This window comes from Tyto alba, unplaced genomic scaffold (genome assembly GCF_018691265.1).
Source record: "Tyto alba isolate M040663 unplaced genomic scaffold, T.alba_DEE_v4.0 Super-Scaffold_40, whole genome shotgun sequence".
NCBI classification, from domain to species: domain Eukaryota; kingdom Metazoa; phylum Chordata; class Aves; order Strigiformes; family Tytonidae; genus Tyto; species Tyto alba.
In genome coordinates, this window is record NW_024881316.1 from 2,846,251 (window position 1) to 2,867,331 (window position 21,081).

The following is a 21,081-nucleotide window of genomic DNA, read 5'->3' on the forward strand; positions in this document are numbered from 1 at the left end:
AGCCTATCTGTCCAGTGATACACAGCTAATATATCCTGAAAAGGTTACTGTAAGTCTAACTGTGGTAGCATTTTACATGGTCAGATGTACTAAAATAACAGCTGCATGAAGTAGTGAATAGTGCAGCCATGCAGCTGCATTGGCAGTGGAATTCACAGAGATAATGTACAGATCCTTCACCACTGTTTTCCCTGGGATTATGCATGGTTCTCTGGGGTGGCTTGATCTGATTTCCTCAGTCACTAAGAGCATCCATCCAGCAGCAGAGGCAGTCCTCTCAAGAGCAGAGGGAAAGCAGCACGGACTTGTTTTCTGTGAATGTCCTATCTTTTTTTGACCGTAACGCAGGAAAGAGGAAGGCAGCTGAAGTAGGTCTCTGTGAATTCAGTTGATCTCTGCTATAATTCTGCAAAAGTCCTCTGTTACCCAGCCTCGTCCTCAGCACAGGCAAGCCCCTGCACAGAAGACGCAGGCAGTTTCCAACCTCAGCCCACAAGGAGCACATGGCTGTTGGGATTAAATAGTGGCTCCAAGCCACACTCCGAAGATGTGCTGACTCCTAACGCGGCGATGCAGCGGAGAAGGAAATCTCTGCTGGCAGAGCAGCTTCCATGAAGGACTCGAATTGCACTCGTGAGTCTACTGCTAGGGAAGGGAATGAAGGCTAATGGAATTGCAGGGGAAGCCCAGCGGATTAGGCCTGCCTATCTGGAGTATCCTAGAAAAAACAGCATACTCTGTTAGATTGTCACTTCATTCCTTGATGAAACAGGATCTACCACGCTATCTGCCCCTTCAGTATGAGTGGCAGATAAAAAAAAAAAAAAAAGAAAAGATACTATTTTACCTATTTGTAAATATTTAATGATTTTTTTTCCTTTCTGAAGAGAGTTGTTCTTTTTTCAAGTAGTCCTGTCTCAGAGTTTGCCAGTGACTGAATAGGGTCTGCTAAAGTGAATCTGAACTTTAGCAGAATCTCCCTTTTTTTGGTAAAAGGAGACAATAGAATACAGCTGAAATGCACTGTCCCACACACTGAATTTGTTCCTATATTTTGACATCCAGTGATGCCAAAAGGGTCCAATTTAGGATTGGATGCTTGGGCTCAGCAATGGCCAGACAAGACTCTTTGTGAAGACCTAGGAATCTAATGGTAGATAAGATGCAACAAAAAATGAGAGCCAAAGTTCACTGATGTCTTTATTTCACAAATTTCTCTGGGGATTTAAAAACAGAAATATCAATAGGAATTTCTATCTTTCTTTTATGTTGTAGGCTAACGAGCTTAAAGTTCCTACAAATCTGTATGTCTGTGTGAAGAATGTAAGGAGAAAAAACAGAGTGAAAGAACTGAAGGTTTTTATTTTGACTTGGTACTGCATTCCCTTTCTGACAAGAATCTGCATTCCTCCAAATCCCCAAAATAAAATAATTTTTATCTCCGAAGAAGTCTTTGCTGGTAGCAAACTAAATGCCATGAGTTTCACAATTTTAATTGTTTTGATTGTACTATCTTTTTGAAAAGAAACACAGTCTATCTCTGGTCTCCTCTGAAAATGCTCATGGCAATGTACTTCCTGTAAAATCCAGGGACAGTGTTTCTCTTGCAGGACTGATACCTGATTTGATTGTGAAAGACAAATTTGACCAGCTGCTCTTCGGCAGTTGAACATGGCATCTTTAGGTATGTAAGTGCAATGGATAGATAAATTAGTGTCTACTTACCTCAGTACTGAAGAGAACTGCCGACTCACTTCAGTGAGCAAATGACTTAAAAGCTGTAAGTGGTAAGTTGGGAACCTTAGTCTTTCCTTGAGATGGCATTTTTTTTCTTGACATCAAGGAAGTTAATAAATGTTTGAAGTGTTATTGATGATACCTGTCACGGTGTAAACAACTTTAGCTAATTTTACTACTTTCAGCTAATTTTAGTCACCTAGAAGTTTTCAGTTTGAGACCTAGTCTTACTACAGGTGTTTTACAGACACTTCAGAAGGTGTTTTATCCCCGTGTAATACCAATTGCTAAACTAGCTGGAATTAGTTACCACGTGGAGGTATCTAATTCTTCATGGCAGTCAGTATAGGCACAGACAGTAGCAATACCACTGGAAAAGCACGCCGCTCAAGTAGGAATTTCCCAGGACATGCTAACAGCTCATAGGGTTGAGCTGAGGTTTTTTTGGAAGACAATCTATTATAGTCTACTAAAACAAAAGACCCTTAGCCATTTGTGCAGCCCTCAAACCAGCTGGGAGGAGCCGGAGTTTAAGTCAGCCTCTGAAAGTGATACTGAAATTTGTGACCACTGACGCTGACCGCTGAGATCATGTTACTACTACCTGGTTTGCTTTTGGGCTTTGATCGGATTTTTCTTCCTTTAATTTTTATACAGTCATCAACCAAAGGAGATGTTTGACTTCAGGAGATGCTTTTCCTTGTAGGCTTCTTCCTCCTACAGTGGAAAGAATAAGGCTTCAAAGCTGCAAATGCCCATCAACATATCCTATCCCTTTGGGAACATCTTGGTAAGTAGAATGAGTTTGTGCAAGAAAACCTGAAATAGGGTCAAAGAATGCAGGAGCAAAATTAGTCAAGTGGCTTGGCTGACAATCTTCCCTAGTGAGTCAGGGAAAAGGGTCTTGTTTTTCCTACCAAAATGAAGCCCAAGCTGTTTGGCTGGAAAGCAGTTCTCACGAGATAGGTAGCGGAAGACCCTGTATTTAGGTCAAGGAAGACATTGTATTTAGAGTTGGGAGACTGCGTAGCTTATTGCTAGGGAAAGGAGTCAGTTAGTGGGTATCCTCCTTTCTTTCTTTCCTGAGCAGTTTGTGACAACATAGAAGGTAATAACCATTGGCTCTGTCCATTCTGTGGCCCAATAAGAACTAAGAAAAATCTTAAAAACACAGTAAGCTCAAGAATCTCTGGCTGAAGTGAGAGAAAGAGCTTATGTTTTTATCTCTTCACTGTCTACCTTCTTACTAGTAGCATTTCTGCCCTGCTGACTGCATATCACAGTGCACCCAAGTGTTTGACTGTAAAACATTCACTGTTTAAAACAAAATTTACTAAGTATTTTATATCACTGCTGTAACAACCCTTTAACGGTTGAACGTGTATCCCTGAATACATTTTGCATTTAGCACTGAACTGGAAGCGAAATACCTAAAAAATTTATAACATTTTGCAATTGACTGAATATCCTTAGTGCTCTTGTTCTGTTTCAGCCCTTTATTTTGATGCTCTTAAAAGATGCCACTAAGTACATCCTGTGGCAGTGGTGTACTCCTGAAATACCATTGCACTCACTGAGGGTCTCAAAAGACACTCATTTAGAAAGGACATACACTCTCAAATTTCCTTGCTTTTCTCCTCTTTGATTGTTATGATGAGCAAAGGCAAACAACGGTTGCTCACAGATGTTGTGGTTCTACTATTAGGTGTATCCAGAGCCACACACACACAAAAGGAAAGGGACCTCAAGAGGTCATTTAATTCATCCTCTACCCTAGTAAAGCCACTTAGAAATTGGAGTAAGTCTAATCTTAGTCCCTGAGCAACCTTAGTTCTTTGAAACCTGGAATAAAAGGAAAAAGCTCTGGATATGCTCACAGATCACCACTGCTTAATAGCACACTAATACTGTTTGTTTCTATTAGCATCAGCAGCCCTCGGCGAAGTTGAATGCAAAGTGTTGCCGACTCACCTACAGAAGTAGACTGAGGAGGGGAGAACTGCATTATACTGTTTATTTTACTTAAATAGAACGCAAACATGAATTTTCCTAGGGAACACTTAAGTATGGAGACACTCTGTAGTTGGTCCTTTTTCTTTCTTAATACCAATGAAATAAGAAAAAGACAACTATAGAATGTCTGGGACCGGTAGAGGTAGACTGTGACACAGAATGGATTTCAAAACCATGAATAACATGATGACACTTCATTTATTTCCTATTGCTTGTTCCATTATTTGCCAGAAGAAACATGTTGAAAGGGCTCCTCTACTCCATCAACTATTTGCAGCAAAAGAAATAAAATTTTTTCACATAATATTTAAAAAGGCATTTTTGTGCTCTAAAAAGTGTGCGTTGGACCCATTTTTCACCTTACACCCAAGCCTGCACATTTAAGAGTGTTCTGTTCACTGCAGGTGAATATTGTCCTGGCAATAGTATCATGCAGGTCTGGAAAGAAAACAGGAAAGTGTGGCAAGATCCAGGTAGCAGAACCCTGTGAACAAGAGAAGGAGAAAATATTGTTTTAGCAACACAGCTAGGGATAGGCATGTTTGCTCTTCTGTGGAGGTCAGGAGAGGCATCCACACGGATTTAAAAATGTCAGCCCAGTGCACATGCTGTTCTAGGGGAGAACTGTCATACCACATAAAGCCAGTTTGGCTTCCTGTGTCTGACCGTGACGGGTGATGGACACATCCTCTCACCTCTCTTGCCTGCTTACAGAGCGTACAGAACAAGGTGTGCACAGTGTGATGCTTTCCCTGGTTTCCACACCCGGCTGTGGAAGGCTGTAGTTCAGCCACTGAGTCAGATTGCACCTGCACCCATCATGCTTAAAATCTGCCAATGATCCAGTACTCCATAAACTGTTTAATTTTCATTGGAACACGCTTTGCACCCCAGCCTCCTCAACACATTTGTTTTAAGCTTGTTGCCTGTTAACTTAATTTTCTAGTTACCTTCTCCATACTGATAAGATTTTATAAATCTTTATCATGTTCACTTGAATTCACCCTTTTCACATTCAAGAGCCCTGGTCTTGTTTGCTTTATCTCATGGACAAGCCACCCCACATCACTGATCATTCTTTGTGCTTCTCTTTATAACTTTTCAGAGGTAATAAACCCTTTTTTTTCTGAGCCAGGTTGACCAGACATGTTCCCATAATATCCAAAACAAGTAATTTTTCCCTGCTCTTAATTTCTTTTACATGTTACAGAGCTATAAACCCAACAGTGTTAAATGCTGCAATCCATAATTAAAACTAAAAAATACACTTCAATCACCAATAAAACAAAGTCTTGAGAAAACTAATGGACTTTGCAAGTTCACGAAATTGCAGCTTCTTGAAAGTTGATATTCAAACTGTCAGACCAACGGAGGCAATGAATTCCAGCACTGAAGGTCTTTCCTTGTGTATGCCCTCCTAGCATTCTCCAGATATTTTAATCAACTGACTTTTAGATTAAATACCTCAACTGCTGTCAACTACCAGGGGAGTTCAGGCTGTCATGTGGGTATCTAGGAGCTTTCTGAAGATCAGGCAGTGTTGTTATAAGTTTTTTTGTTTGTTTGTTTTTTTGTTTGTTTTGTTTTGTTGTTTTTGTTGGTTGCTTTTTTTTTTTTTTTTTTTTTTTTTAAGATATGTAGGCAGGTGAGCAACCTGTTTTCCTCCTTTGAACCTTAATTTGATTTCTGTTCTTTTTTCTCCTCTTGTTAAAGGCTGTCTTAGAATTTAAACTACTCTGTTTTCATCTCTTATCTGTAAACTAAGTCTGATCCCTAGGAAGCACAAACTCCTTTCCTTCATCATTGGGGATGGTAGAGAGGAGGGGAGAAGGTAGAGAAATTGGGAGTGAAATTGAGCATGGGAAGAAGGGAGGGATGGGGGGAAGATGATTTTTAAGATTTAGTTTTTATTTCTCCTTATCCTACTCTGATCTGATTGGTAATAAATTAAATCAATTTCCCCAAGTCAATTCTGTTTTGCCTGGGACAGTAATTGCTGAGTGATCTTCCTGTCTTTATCCCAACCCACAATCCTTTCGTTATATTTCCTCTCCCCTGTGCAGCTGAGGAGGCGAGTGACAGAGCGGCTTTGGTGGGCACCTGGCATCCAGCCAGCGTCGACCCAGCACAGTTGTCTTCTGTGGATGTTCGTTCCATGAACTTCTCCAGTGTTACTATTTCAGTTTTTAGCAATCATCACGTAATTAGGAAAGAGCTGCAGTTTTACTATCTCTGTTTGCTTCTGAAACTAGTTGTTATCAGCTTCGTTCAGCGTCCCCTTGCCTGACTGCAGAGAGTGAACAATAGATCCCCATCTCTCTCCATGACACTCACCATTTTCCCACTTACACTATGTCCTCTCCAGTGTTTTTCTTCCAGATAGCAGAGTTCCAACCCAGTTTCCATTTACATGGAAGCCATTCCACATCTCCTGATTGTCTTTGTTGTCCTTTCTGAACCTTTCCAATTCTTAGATTTCTTTTCTCCAATTTATCCCTCTAGGTTGGAGTCATTGGAACATATTATGACATTACCTCACTGAAATGTTGTACAGAATTAAACAATGAAACCGTTACACAAAACCAGATCTCAACAGATCCCTTTTGATTCCCACACACTTCCTTGCATTTGGAAGTAGATCATTAATAACAATTTGTTGTGGTATGATTATCCCACCGTTTTAATGTAATCCACACTTCCCTGGTTTGCCAAGGTTACATTAACACCTGAAGCATAATTAAAGCCAAAATACCCGACATCAAATGTTTCCTCACACTTGACAACATGTATTATCCTGCCTGAGGAAGAAATTAATTGACAGACTCATGCTGGCAGTTGTTTCCTTGCACAATTCCATGTGTCTACAGTTTTTGTTCTGGCACTATTGCTGGAATTTAAGTTACTCGAACTTGCTGATAAACTCCTGGGTTTTCCTCCCACACGGTGGCTGTTTTTGAACCCCACCAGTCCTCCAGGAGTCCATTTCAGCTAGGTCTTGACAAGTCTTAGGACGGAGTTCATGAGGCACAGCTGTCTTGAGACCACCCAACTGATCTCTCTTTAGTCTGTTCTGAAAGTGTAACATTTTCTCCTTGGATTCAAGTGCTTTATCTGCTTTGTTATAGTTGGGAGTGACAACTGAAACACAAAAAGACAAATAATTTATGAAATTTGTTCTTTGCTTCTCATGTCTATGTATTATTGCTATTATTAAATGCTGCTTTTTTTAGGTTACAGCTCCTAAATCTTCCTTTTCCTCTGTTTCCTTTGAAAGTGCTAGTGAAGTCAATCACACTTTTCATCCTTGCTACATGTTTCCTTCTTCATTTTCAGCAACCCCTAAGGTTTAAAGCTCCCACCAGAGCTTGTCTGGTGAAAATCCCTTTCCACTCAGCCTGGGGCTTTTCTCACCGACGGTGCAGCTTGGCTGCAATTTCAGGGCAGGGATGACAGGAGAGCCGCTCTATCCCTTTCAAGTGCATTTGCCAAGCGCCGTGACCGCCCCTGGCTCTGAGGGAACGAAGGCCGGCGGGCAACACTGGCAGGATCACTCAGGGGAGTGAGAAAACGAAGTCCTTTTTTCTCAAAACCTGTAACAACGAGATGTTTAAATACCCGTATTCCACGGGTTTTGAAAATTTATGCGTTTCCCCCGACCCGCCAACCCGTTTTTTTATTTACCAGGACATAAAAGTAAACCGAGCCGGCTCCCGGCTGCCCCTCCCCACAGCCGGCGTAGGGGGCTGAGCGCGCCTCCCGCGCATGCGCGCAGCCGCCAGGCCGCTGAGCATGCGCAGAGGGCAGGCGCCGGCCCGGGCGGGTTCCGCGCCGCCACCGCCGCCATGGGCTGAGGGGAGAGGCCAGGCCAGGCCGTGACGGCGGCGGCGGCAGCGGGGGGTGCGAGCGGCTCTCGGCTGGGCGCCCCGAGGATGGAGAGAGCCATGGAGCAGCTCAACCGGCTGACGAGGTCCCTGCGTCGCGCCCGCACCGTGGAGCTGCCGGACGGTAGGCTGAGGGGCGGCGGGGCGGTCTGCCCCGGGGCCGCGGCGGCCTCCTCGGCCCGGCCCGGCCCGGCCCGGCCCGGCGGGGGTGGGCTGAGCCGGGGGCCTGCCCGGCGAGGCGACTCGGGAGGGTGGAAACCGGCTTCTTCCCGCCGCTTCCGAGGGGCTTTCGTGTTTTTAACGGCGTTGACAGCAACAGCAACGGCTTCCCCGTCCTCTTCCCTTCCTCGGTGTCTCGGCGCCGCAGGGCGGCGGTGCCTGTCCCAGGGCGCGGGGTGCCCCTCTCCGCTGCGGCCGCCCCTGGGCCCGGGGTGCCAGGCCCTCCTCGGACCCGGTTTTAAACCCTTCCTTAGCTGCTTCGTTGACGTGAAGACAAATATTTGTTTTTTTAATTTATTTATTTATTTATTTATTTATTTTTAATAGTGAATATTGTTTCAAAAGATGTTGGTAAATCAGTGCCACTGGTCACGGCCACGTTTTTGTGGCTCTAAACCACTTCACGTGTGTGCTAGCCACCCGATACCGAGATAGATTTGCAAATACAGCTTCAGGCTATTATGGCAGGTAGTTTTAGTGTTCCAGACAGGTCTAGCTTTTGGGAGGACTACGTCTGTAGAAGCTTTTGGATGTGTAAAAGTTTATGTTCTTGAGAGTCACGTGCTGTCATTGTACTTTCGGCAGGATTTATTTTTATGGAAGAGTCTTCGGCTGTTTGTCTGCCAGCTTTCATCTTCAGTGGTGGAGGAGGCGGCGTAGTGTTCTGTTTTCTCTGTGTTTCCTATTCGGACTTCCTGGCTGCTGCGTATGGACTTCCCCCCACGCTGAGCTGCTACACCCTTTCTTTATTGTCACCCATCAACAGCTCCAGCGTCTGCCAGCGCAGTTGCTCATAAATGTCACATAATTGACAAACAAGTTTCAGACGGATTTTGCTCCTTCCTGTAAGCCCGTGAATGGCAGCAGTGAAAACTGATGTAATGCTGTGAACATAAGCTCAAACTTACAGAAATAATGCAGTAGCACCAGTTTAACTAATTGATGATGGTAATATGAGTAGTGCTTAGCACAACCTATGCCAGTTGGAGCTGCTTTAAATTTACTCCAGTACTAGTGCAGGAAAATCCATTCCGAATTTGAGGTCAGCTGTTTTCTTCCTATCTTGGACATTATTACCTTACACTTCAGAGGTAATTATGTCTGTGGTAGTGCAAGCGCAAGCGCTCTAATCTCTGGAACAACTACTTCTCTTACCCTCTAGTGCAGAAGGAATGTCAGTCCTATTTATTCTCTAAGAATTACATGAATCAAATCACAGCCAGACTGAAATAAGAAGATAAATGGACTTCAGGCACTGAAGTCTCAAACTGCGTTCCAAGAAAACCTCTATTCTGTGGCCATCCAACTTTGGGTACATCTTAGCTCATTGCATGTCTTCCTTCTTGACCTTGGTGTTCCCTGGGTTCCTGCAGGCCTGCCCAGTCTCTTCTTGAGAATCAGGTTTGGGTTGTAGTATTTTGCTCCAAACGTGTACTGACTGGATCAGCTTGGAAAATACCGCCACCAGTCTAGTATGGCATGTGGTTTGGTGGCTTCTTGTGTGCTGTGTTTGGCCTCTTGAATTACGTTGTTTTTTTTTTTTTTTTTTTTTTTCCACCACACATACATTTGAATAGCTTTAACTTGAAAGGTACGCAGTTTACCTCTCCATCCTTAAACTCAGAGTCACAGTACTCTCTTAGGAAATGGAGATGTATGTTTGAACTTCCTTGTGCTGAAGAAGGCACTAAATCCAGGTATTTAACTGCCTTTACATGTGCTGTAGCCATTAGGGTATTATATGGGTGGTGCTGACACTTCTTTAAGATTGGGATCTGTGCCAAATTCAAGCCAATATCTCTTATGAAATAAAATAATAAGTGTGTCTTGTCAGGGCAGGATTCCAGATGATGAATTTTAAGTGATTTTTTTTTTTTTTTAAAGCAGGCATTAATATCTGAGTCCAGTGCCAGTAAATACCCTGAGCTGACCTTGCCAATAGGAAATAGTATTATTTTTTTCATCATTCTTCTGAAGTATCCTTCAGCAGGCATTTTCTGGGAACTTGAGCTTGACACAAATTTCTGGATTCTACTGTAAAGGCTCAGTGCCTGTAAACTAGGTCTACAGCCCAAAGCTATAGGTTTTAGGCCCTTTGGATCTGACTCTGCATTTTGGGTGCTTTTTTATTTTTAAATATTCATGACTTGAAATGCAAGGAAGTTGGATAACAGATAAATCCATGAGGCATATAATTCTTTTCTCTCCTTGGTGTCATGTACTTTTACTTTAAGTCAATAGGAATTTGTTTATGAATAGTGTTAATATTTACCAAAAATAAGCACAAAAGCTCATTAGTTCCACACCCTTTTAATTACTTCTGTACAGAAAAACTCCTTGAAAATCTGCATACACTTCACAGTGTAGCTACTGTTAACAGAACAAAAAAGGGCTTAGTTTTGTAACTATACCATAAACACCTTTTATTGCCCAGCTACACTCACTGTCTTTTTCTAGGTCATTATGGTTGCGATATAGTTAAATTTAATTAGGATCAGTATTAAACATTTCAGTTAAGTGTGCTGGTATATTTAAAACTTAATTTTGGTCTCTTCTCTTGTCTTTTCTGTCATGCTTAGATTTAGTTGGCGTTCTCAAGTTCTGTTTTTTGTTTCAGTTGGGGAGCTTCTTCTTCCTGTCAAGAGATCTGTGGCACAGAGTTGAAGTTAGAAATTTTTTCTTTTCATTTGTGTATACTGGGAGCTAATCATGGATACATTTTTTAAAAACTGATCACATCTTTTCCACAATTGATATCTTTAGCATCTGTTTAATTATATTTCTCCCTCTGTGTGTGTCCCTTCCCTCCCAGCTTGCCTTCTGCCACCCCAGCAGTCAAATTCTAGTGGTGCATATTGGGGATGGAGTTATCGGATGCTCACAGAGCTCTGCTATAAGGAACAATCTATAGACAGTTCAAATTCTTGAACTTAGTGATTGTTAGAATGACTATCTGCAGTTTTGAAACATTACTTGGTGTTCTGAGAGACTTGTGTCTCTTCTACCATGCGTTCACTGTAAGCAACAATGATTTTTTTATAATTTTTATAAATAACAGAATTAATGTGACTTGAATTTGAATATGACATCTAAGTGTTCAAAGGTAGTAACAGACCAGCATTGCTTCTTTCATTTGTTAGTTACAGACAGACTGCTTCAAGTAGCAGCACTCATCTTGGAGCACTGTAGTAAAATAATAATGAATAGTAAAGCTGCAGCATGATAAGGGTTTATCTGACTCTACTTGATGACTCCGAAGAACTCCTTGTTTAATATTTGGTAAATGTCAGCTTGCCTCTAGTGGAAGTAGTGAATGTGTAGAAGCACGGTACATAAAAGAAAGGAGAATCTGTACTTCTTTGGGTCTGTTTTAATTCTTCCTATTGTGATTGACTGATAACTTTGGTATTTAGATCAATTAAGGTGATGAGGAAAAAGTTCAGAATAAAAGTTGTATGAAAACTGTCCTATATTTCCATATCCTGGAATGATATACCTGGGTTCTCAGAAAGTGTAATCCTTCCTGTCATAAACTGGCATCTATGTGAAGAGTCTGCGAAGATTGTGCTCCCAACAACGGGTAATTTTCTTCAACCTAGAGAATACAATAGTTATACATCAATAATAATGAATGAGTAATAATGATTGCACATTAATATTATTAATAATTACTATACATTAAAGCATGTTAAGTTTTGTCAAATTCATCCTTTAAAAAAATATTTTGCTCCAGAAAGCCTGTAAGTGACCAAACAGGGACGTCCTACCCACACAGTGTGCTGGTTGACCGGGACTGTATAGCTGAACGTCAGTCTGTTCCTACCATTGGCTTGGATCTTTGTGTAATGCCTTTTTTCATTGCCTTCAAATGTGGAATATGAAACTGGTTAGAAACTAAAATGCAATTTATTGCATTCAAGTTTAGAGACAAAAAATGAATGATTATTGAGTAACTTTAAAGAAATTGCTCTTAAAAACTCATAGGTATCAGGACTATGGAAGTCACCTTGGAACACAGGAAATTTCCTTCTTTTTAAAATATTTACTTTTTTTTTTGTTAATACACATTCCTTAAATACTTTTCTTTAAATTGACAATTCTGTTAAGTCAATTAATGCTCCTTTGAAAGTTCTGAAATTACTAATTTGTAAAAGAAAAAAACCCATATGGATGTTTCATATATTGCAATCCTGTTAATTACCTCTTCTATCTGAGTGTGGTGGCTTTTTCTTTATAATAAAGCTTCAGGTACGTATAACCTGTGTAAAAAAGAATGATCTATTGAACAGTAGACACTTTAAAAGGTAAATAAATGTTGCTATATGAATTTGTTTTATATAAAAAATTTCTTTATGATAACTGAGTAATTTCTTCACAGATAATGAAACTGCCGTCTACACACTAATGCCGATGGTTATGGCTGACCAGCACAGGTAAGAGCTTCTTTAAATTTCCTTTTTTTTTTTTTTTTTTTTTTTTTTTTAAGGTCTGAAAACCCAGCATGTTTGCTAGAGTTGTAGCTGCTAGAGCACTCTCAGGGAGTTCTGCTGCTGAATTGCTGAGATCTTCTGTAGATGAGGTTAGTCACTATTGGTGTGCATCCCAGCATATTCTCACCCGAGAAACCTGTTTTGTTTTATACCATAGACTGGAGCTGGGATTTGTTCTGTTGATGCACATAGAGAAATCTGTCCTAGGATAAGAACAAAAGTGTTGTTTTGTAACTGGGTTGTAACTGTGTGTGCATTTATTGATGACACAGAAGCTCTTAGTATCATTAGACGTCTCAGACATGGAATAAGAGTTGGACAATGAGATTGATACTTCTGGGATTCCTCAGATGAGCAGCTGTCTCTCTTACCCAGTTGTCCTCAAAGTCGTTGGGACCTGGGGGCTGTATAGTGCCAGCTAAGTGGTGCTACTGTCTCATGAGTTTTGTAGGCAAGCATGTAGTAACTCCTAATGAAACTGTAAACTGCTTATGTAATCAGGATAAACAATGGTTCTGCTATGGAGTGTCTTACTGAAATAAGTTCACTTGCAGTTTTGCTTATGTTGAAGTATTTTATCTTGACTAATATTTTATCTTTACTAATTCATTAGGGCTTGAAGGGTCCTATTTAAATTTCTTATCATAGCATATCATGTGTCCTTCTGCTTCATCGTGATATTTTGCATACCAGTCAATCTCCTGAACTTTGCCTGTGTTTAGGAGAGCTGCTGGATAGCTGGTTAGAGTGTCTGTGTTGAGATAAGGAAGAAAATGGGAACTTACAGCTTTTCAAACCAAAGCTATTAATATGTTTGTTTTCCATGTTTATATAGAAGTGATTTGGCTGTCTGGTCTAATTCTTACTAGTTAATATATGAGGCAGTTGCCCAATGTCACAGTTCCTTTTTTATGTACAAGTAAGAAGTGAAAGAGTGAAAGTACCGTTAATATACAAATGCTTGAAAGCTGTTGGATCTCTTGTTCAGAAATTAGTTGGTGGGAAAAGAAACAGTGATCAAGTACGAAACAGAGTACTTGGTTACAATTTACTGTATATACTTTGCTTAGATGTTGTAAGCTATTTTTGAATTAAAATTATATTTCTGTTTGAAGGTCTGTCTCAGAGCTGCTATCAAATTCAAAATTTGATGTGAATTATGCATTTGGACGTGTGAAGAGAAGTTTGCTTCATATTGCAGCAAAGTAAGACTTACTTGAGTCCAGTCCAGAAGTTAACAATGAAAGTATTACCACAAATCTAAGGCACCAATGTAAGCTGGAAAACTCTGTAGTATCAGTTAACATTTTGCTTTTACACTTCCTTTTTGTATTTTGTTTGTTTTTTTAGCAATGTGCCTGCCTCAGTGAGAGGACAGGTTGTACACATGGTATCAAATGGCTTTCCTAATTCTAGTGAAGGAAGTCTTGATGGCTACCTTTTTCCTTTCTGTGAAATCTCAGCTTCTGACGAAATGTAGCCATTATGTGTATCTTGTATAGCCAGGTTACTCTTCCCTCCGCAGATTTAGAGAAATCTTGTCTGCAGGTGCTGCTTGTTTTTGAAGTATTCTAAGGGGGAAGCACTGGGATGTTCACGGGGAAGCAGCTGTTCCAGTGTACTTCATGTGACCATAAATGAAGGGAATATAACTTGGTCACTGACTTCTAATAATTTTTTGTAGCCTGGATGAAGGACTTACGTGCAAATTTCAAATCTGTGACCTAGATTATTTATTATTTATTTAGCTCTTTAATGTGTAAAAATCTATTTTGCCAGGAAACAGCCAGGTTAACATAACCTTAATAGGAACGAACCAGATTAGTTTCCTGAATGGCCATTTCAAAATTAACTTTAATGAATGAATGTTCTTTGTTTGGGTCCCCTTTTAAATATCTTGAAAGTTCTTATGTTTAAACTGTTAAAACCCCCCAAGAAAATAGTAGTAGTATCGTATATAAATAGCAGGTATTTGGGCACAATAAAGGTAGAAGTTCTACTTTTCTAATCAGACTGTTCTAGAAATACCAGTTTCTCAAATACTCCATCTCAGAGTTACATGCTGCTTATATAAAATTTACTTAAGAAAGTACTTACAGAAAAAATGCAAGCACATTTTTAGCATACATCTTAGAAGTATCTTTGAAAAGCTGTATTAACTGATCATAAAGCCCAAGACATTGTGTTATACTTAGTTTCTGGTTTCTCTTTTGTCTTGACTAGTTCTTGGATCATTAAGAGGTCGCTGAGATGCTGTTCTTGCAACTTACTGTATAGCTAGCTAGTCTTCAGTTACTTTGGGTGGTTATTTAGCAGTTCTGTCATTGGGAAGACTAGTAACAATGGATAAACTCATCATGAAGGATACAAAAATACTGTATGCTTATCCTCCTATTCAGCTCTTCCTCTTGAAGAGACCAGGAGTAAGATAAAAATGTAATGCAAAGTGCGCTATAGTATGAAAAGTAAAAGGGAGTTACAGGTTCAAAACATATAGCAAACTTTTAAATGTAACTTCCGGACGCTGAAGTGTAACAAAAAAAATACTGGAATTATTATTTAATGGAAAATTCAGTCCTGTGAATAGATTAAAGAGGAGGGTGATGAGAGGAAATAGTAAGTAAAACACTTTAAACTGTTTACATTTTAAATAGTTGGCAGTCTTAAAGATTCACTGTTGAGTTTTAAAGTCACCAAATCACATAGAAGGCTACCATCTATTAATTAGTACAAGTTATGATCAGTCAATTCTCACTGCATTTAAGTGTCTTTCCTTTAACTTTGTAACTTAAACTATGAGGGTTTAAAAACAGTTCTGTGTGAAGTTTTTCTGCTGAATGTAATCTGTACATAGTATTGCTGTTGTCTTTATGTCAATATAGACTTGGTTTGTAAATATCCTTGTTACAGATTTTTTTTCTTATTTTGATTTTAGCTGTGGATCAGTTGAATGCCTTGTGCTATTATTAAAAAAAGGAGCAAATCCAAACTATCAGGACATTTCAGGATGCACTCCTCTCCATTTAGCTGCAAGGAATGGGTAAGAAAAAGTTTTATGAACTCTTAAAAAGGTTTTGTGCATAGTCATGGAATCACAGAATGGTTTGGGCTGGAAGGGACCTTAAAGATCATTTAGTTCCCACCTCCCTGCCCCGGGCAGGGCCCCCTTCCCCCAGCCCAGGGTGCTCCCAGCCCCGTCCAACCTGGCCTTGAACCCTTCCAGGGAGGGGGCAGCCACAGCTTCTCTGGGCAACCTGTTTCATGGTCTCACCACCCCTACAGGAAATAATTTCTTCCTTATATCTCTTCTAAATCTACCCTCTTTCAGTTTAAAACCATTACCCCTCATGCGATCACCACTACACTCACTGATAAAGAGTCCCTTCTCAACTTTCTTGTAGCCCCCTTTAAGTACTGGAAGGCCGCTATAAGGTTTCCCTGGAATTTTCTCTTCTCCAGGCTGAACAACCCCAACTCTCTCAGCCTGTCCTCGTAGGGGAGGTGCTCCAGCCCCCTGATCATCGTTATGGCCCTCCTCTGGACCTGCTCAAGCAGGTCCATGTCCTTACACTGGGGGTCCCTAGACCTGAACACAGCACTGCAGGTGGGGGTCTCGTGAGACTGGAGCAGAGGTGGAGAATCCTCTCCCTTGACCTTCTGGTCCCACTTGTCTTGATGCAGCCCAGGATACAGTTGCCGCCTTGGCCTGCAAGTGCCCATTGCTAGCTCAGTCAGTTTTCCATCCACTAGTACTCTCAAGTCCTTCTCTGCAGGTCTGCTTTCAATCCATGTATCACCCAGCCTGTATAGTTGTGTTTGGGATTGCCCTGACCCATGTGCAGGACCTTTTACTTGGCCTTGTTGAACTTCATGACGTTTGCACAGGCCCACCTTTTCAGCCTGTCAAGGTCCCTGTGGATGGCATCCCTGCCCTCCAGCATGTTGACTGCAGCACACAGCTTTGTGTTGTCGGCAAACTTGCTGAGGGTGCCTCAATCCCACTGTCCATGTTGCCAACAAAGATGTTAAAACAGTGCCAGTCTCCATGCCGACCCCTGAGGAATGCCACACATCACTGGTCTCCACTTGGACGCTGAGCTGTTGACTGCAGCTTTTTGAGTGCGACCATCCAGCCAATTCCTTATTCACCAAGTGACCCATCCATCAAATCCATGTCTCCAATTTAGAGACAAGGATGCCCTGCGGGACAGTTGTCAAATGCTCCTCACGAGTCCAGGTAGATGATGTTAGTTGCTCTTCCCATCCACCAGTGCTGTAACCCCATCGTAGAAGGCCACCAAATTCATAAGGCACACTTTGCCCTTAGTGAAGCCATGTCGGCTGTCACCAGTGACCTCCTTATTTTCCATGGGCTCTAGCACGGTTTCCAGGAGGATCCACTCCATGATCTTTCTGGGCGCAGAGGTGAGACTGACTGGCTTGTAGTTCCCTGGGTCTTCCTTTTTTTCCCTTTTTAAAAACGGGGATTCTGTTTCCTCTTTTCCAGTCACTGGGAACTTTACTGGACTGCAATCACTTCCCAAATATGATGGATAGTGGCTTAACCACTTCATCCACCAGTTCTCTCAGGACCTGTGGATGCATCTCGTCAAGTCTCATGGATGTGTGCACCTTCAGGTTCCTTAGATGGTCTTGAACTTGATCATCTCCTACAGTGGGCAGTTCTTCATTCTCTGAATCCCCACTTTTACCTTCTGTGTCTTGGATGATGTGGCTGGCGCCCTTGCCCGTGAAGACTGAGGCAAAAAAGTCATTGAGTACCTCAGCCTTCTCCATATCCTGGGCGACCAAGTCTCCCTTCTGGAGAGGGCCCACATTTTCCCTAGTCTTCCTTTTATCACTGAAATACCTATAGAAGCATTTCTTGTCCTCAGTGTCCCTAGCCAGATTTAATTCTACCAGGGATTTGGCTTTCCTAATATGATTCCTGGCTGCATAAACAATTTCTCTGTATTCTTCCCAGGCTACCTGTCCTTGCTGCCACCCTCTGTAGGCCTCCTTTTTCTGTTTGAGCTTGTCCAGGAGCTCCTTGTTCATCCATGCAGGCCTCCTGTCATTTTTACTTGACTTCCTCTTTGTTAGGATGAATCACTCCTGAGCTTAGAGGAGGTGATCCTTGAATGTCAGCCAGCTTTCTTGGGCCCCTCTTCACTTCAGGGCTTTATCCCATGGTACTCTGACAAGCAGATCCCTGACGAGGCCAAAGTCTGCTCTCCTGAAGTCCAGGATACTAATGCATGTGAGCTGTTCTGCAATATTTTTGCATATTTCAAAAAAATACTTTAGTTTTAACTGTTGAAAATAGGGATGGCACACTTACAGGGAACGTGGCAGTTAAAATCCATACTTTAACTATTCAGAAAATATTTTTTTATAAATAGGAAGTTATGTCTGAAATGCAATTTCAGTGCCAGTCATTTTAGTGTTCTCTGTTAAGCAGGAGTTTAATGATTCTTGTAACAGTGATTGAACAAGGGAGGCATTCGCCTCCTAGTTAAATAAGCGAGAAAAAATTTTGAAGAGGACACTGGAGGATCTGGAAGGGTTCAGAGATTGCAGGTTTTTCTCAGTGCATCCAAGGAAATTTTTACCACAAGGAAAGGAATACAAAGTTTACCTGCAAAATATTAGGAGAGGGGGGAAGAAAAAAAAAACCCAAAAAGTGAGCAAGTACCTTTTTTAAGATCTTTTAAGATCTTATTTCTTGAATTGGAGTATGTGGAAAAACAGCTGACAATGGTAATGCTGTCTTTCTCTTTTTAGAGCATGTTCGAGTGACAATAACTGAATTGTATCGTGGCTGGTACTTCAGATGAGGAAGAGGTAGTGTTTAGTGGCTTTTAGGTATGTGGGAGGAATATTTGAAGGAGAAGGGAGAATGGAGCAGCCAAGTGCTACATGATGAAATGCGGAAATACACTCAGGAGACAGTTATGTGGAAAGGAGGCATGAGAAAGGTGTGAGAGGTACCAAATGAAAAATGAGTCCAAACTCTTAAAGCACTTAGAGTATTAGAGAGCGCTAAAAGACCAAACAAAACACGAAGTAGGAAAAACTCCCCTACTTTCTTTAAGGCAGTTATTGTACTTGCCAAAGATTTACATACTATTGCAATGAGTGTCTCATTAAATAATGATTTAGTGGTCTACTGTAAATGTGTTCACTGCAGTGCACAGATAATGACGAACTTCATGGATTTCCATTAGCTGAATTCTAGCTTCTTGTCTTGATAATGTAGTTCTGCTGAGCTGAACCTGCTGGACTCTGGAAAGCCTGGAAGTGCTTAACCACCAAAAATATTCAGATACATAACTATGTTTTTAGCCCTGTGCTGTTGTATGCTACACTTGGGCTGTGTGAGTCTTTGGTGTTATTGATGATCACTTCTCTTTTTCACATGCTCAGTACCATGCTCCTTATAAAGTAAAACTACCTGCTATGGTTTGTGCAATGATAAATTGGAGTGAGTGAAGCTCTAAGAAGGTACTTGGTCTTTGTAAGTGATTTTTCTTGTCTGGGTTTTAATGCATTCTTTTGGTTTTAGCCAGAAGAAATGTATGAGCAAGCTGCTGGAATACAGTGCAGATGTCAACATTTGTAATAATGAAGGCTTGACTGCAGTAAGTGCTACTGATTATCATGGTGCTTTTACAATGGATGGAGAATTTGAAGAAGCTTTCTTAAGCTTCTGCCATTTAACATGTAAATAAACAAAACTGCTCTATGTCCCATGCCCTTAAGAATCAAAAGATGTGATCAAAGTACTAAGTGTATGATAGTATTGTTCAAAGCTTCTCTTTGTGAAAATGTTGACAATAGTACAGTCATGTTTAAAATCATATTTATAAAATACTTATTGCTAAAGGGAACATGTATTATCATTTTGTACTTAGATTCATTGGTTGGCTGTCAATGGACGAACAGAATTGCTTCATGATCTTGTTCAGCATGTCAGTAACGTGGATGTTGAAGATGCAATGGGACAGACAGCCCTTCATGTAGCTTGTCAAAATGGACACAAGACAGTAAGTTTCTAAATTTTATTAACACATTTGATTTGTGAAGAATTGGGTAATGCCTCAATGTTGTGTGAGCTTTTTTATAAACTTCAAGCTAGTAATCGTTTAAAGTGTGAATAGCTCTGTTGTTTGTCTTAGTACTGACTGCATACAGTTTTATGGGAACAACTGATTTATTCTTGTGGAGATGATTGATCTCAGTGTTTGTGGGATTTACTCTGTACTGTTACTGTCTGGTTGAGTGCAGGTTTTAATGTCATGTTCAACATTTTCAAATATTCTTCCTTTTTAGAATGTGTTTGATTTGTAATTGCACCAGCTACTCTGTGCTTATGAATTCTGAAGTGATCTTAATTTACTGTAAATAAAAAATGAACACAGAATTGGGTCAGTTAAATATTTAACATTAGAAATAAACAACTTTACATAGACTCTTCTTTTATTGATCTGTGTGACTAATTTTTAGGCCTGGCCTTGTGTTAGGACTGACTGCTCTCAGGGTTCAGGTCCAGATGCTTTCCTTGAACTGCATTATTCATGTAGAGTTAGATAGATTGTCTCCAGGACCGTTAAAAAAAAAATTATCTTTCTACCCAGATTACTTCTGTTGTCGTTGTCAGAAGTCAACTTTGGAAGACCAGATTCCGAGAAACTGTTATCCATAGACTTAACAACTTTATGTGACTGGAATGTAGCAAAAGTTGTTTGACAGTCTGCTTAATGTTTCCATATTTTAGAATGTACTTACTTATTTCTTCTAGTGTGTGTTCAGAACTTCATGTTATGATAGGTCTGTTATGTCTGTCACTAACTTTAAGCTTTATGAGCTCTGAGAGCCATGATTTTCCATACAGTGTTTAGGAATTTTGGGTTTGAGATTCGTTACTGAAAATTAAATCATTCAGTGTAATTAGACATGCATGAAACTAAATAGTTGCAAACCAATGGACTTTTCTGTTGCTCATTTTCTAATGCTGTTATTTTTTTCTCTTCTAGACGGTGCAATGTTTGCTAGACAGCGGTGCAGATATAAACAGACCGAATGTGTCAGGGGCAACTCCACTCTATTTTGCTTGCAGGTTACATATTCTTAACTTTCGAATACTGTGCTAAAAGTGAAATAATTTTGTGGTTTTGTTTTTGTTTACTTCCCTTCTGCAAGAACAATGATTAGAAAGCACAAAATTTAGGACGCATAAAAGCTGACTGATATTTAATTTTACCTCATGCTTGATTGTAGTTTGGTGTCTCTTCTAAATACTTATCTTCATACTGCAGGCTTATATGCCTCTTTTCTAACAGACATGTTAAGCACATTGACTCATGCTAGAGCATGCATTGCTTAAATCAATGACTGCTGCACTTTTTTCTGAAAAAATCAGATCTACCAACTTGGATTATTTTGAGTAAACGAAAAATGCATCCTTTTATAAGGCAACCTTCACTATTCTTTAATGTACATTATGGTATTACAGTGCATTTAATCTAGAGAATTACAGTGAAAAGGAGCTTCAAGTAGGCTGTTAGTCTTACCTCTGTTTCCAGATCTGGTAGCCAACTCTGAACATTTGCTTGTACTGGGCAAAATCTGGTACACTAGATTAAGCTGTTGGTTTCCTGGGCTGGAAGGACATGAATTAAGAGATCTCAGCTGGGAACTATTGAGAGATCAGTGAAGCTACTTCTTGCCCCTCAGCTGTT

At 40.5% G+C, this 21,081-nt stretch overlaps 1 protein-coding gene and 1 long non-coding RNA gene across 6 annotated transcripts in view; one reads left to right on the top strand and one right to left on the bottom strand.

Annotated features, from left to right (window-relative positions):
• The first annotated feature begins 7,555 nt into the window (after positions 1-7,555).
• The window catches only part of HACE1 (HECT domain and ankyrin repeat containing E3 ubiquitin protein ligase 1), a 55,837-nt gene continuing 42,311 nt past the window's right edge, over positions 7,556-21,081 (top strand). For 3 of the 5 annotated variants that reach the window (XM_042803176.1, XM_042803177.1, XM_042803180.1), the window contains exons 1-7: positions 7,556-7,755; positions 12,229-12,283; positions 13,456-13,545; positions 15,276-15,380; positions 18,906-18,981; positions 19,255-19,386; positions 20,377-20,459. In XM_042803176.1, coding sequence (XP_042659110.1) covers positions 7,680-7,755; positions 12,229-12,283; positions 13,456-13,545; positions 15,276-15,380; positions 18,906-18,981; positions 19,255-19,386; positions 20,377-20,459 — 617 coding nt within the window. In that variant the 5' untranslated portion in view covers positions 7,556-7,679. Of the gene's footprint in view, positions 7,756-12,228; positions 12,284-12,336; positions 12,430-13,455; positions 13,614-15,275; positions 15,381-18,905; positions 18,982-19,254; positions 19,387-20,376; positions 20,460-21,081 lie in introns of those variants that run through there. The other 2 variants (XM_042803178.1, XM_042803179.1) reach the window with 2 other exon arrangements.
• LOC122154499 lies at positions 12,997-16,000 on the bottom strand. Its single transcript, XR_006166424.1, has 3 exons — positions 15,912-16,000; positions 14,400-14,402; positions 12,997-13,007 (listed from the first exon to the last, which is right to left on the bottom strand). It is a non-coding gene; the product is annotated as an uncharacterized LOC122154499 (long non-coding RNA).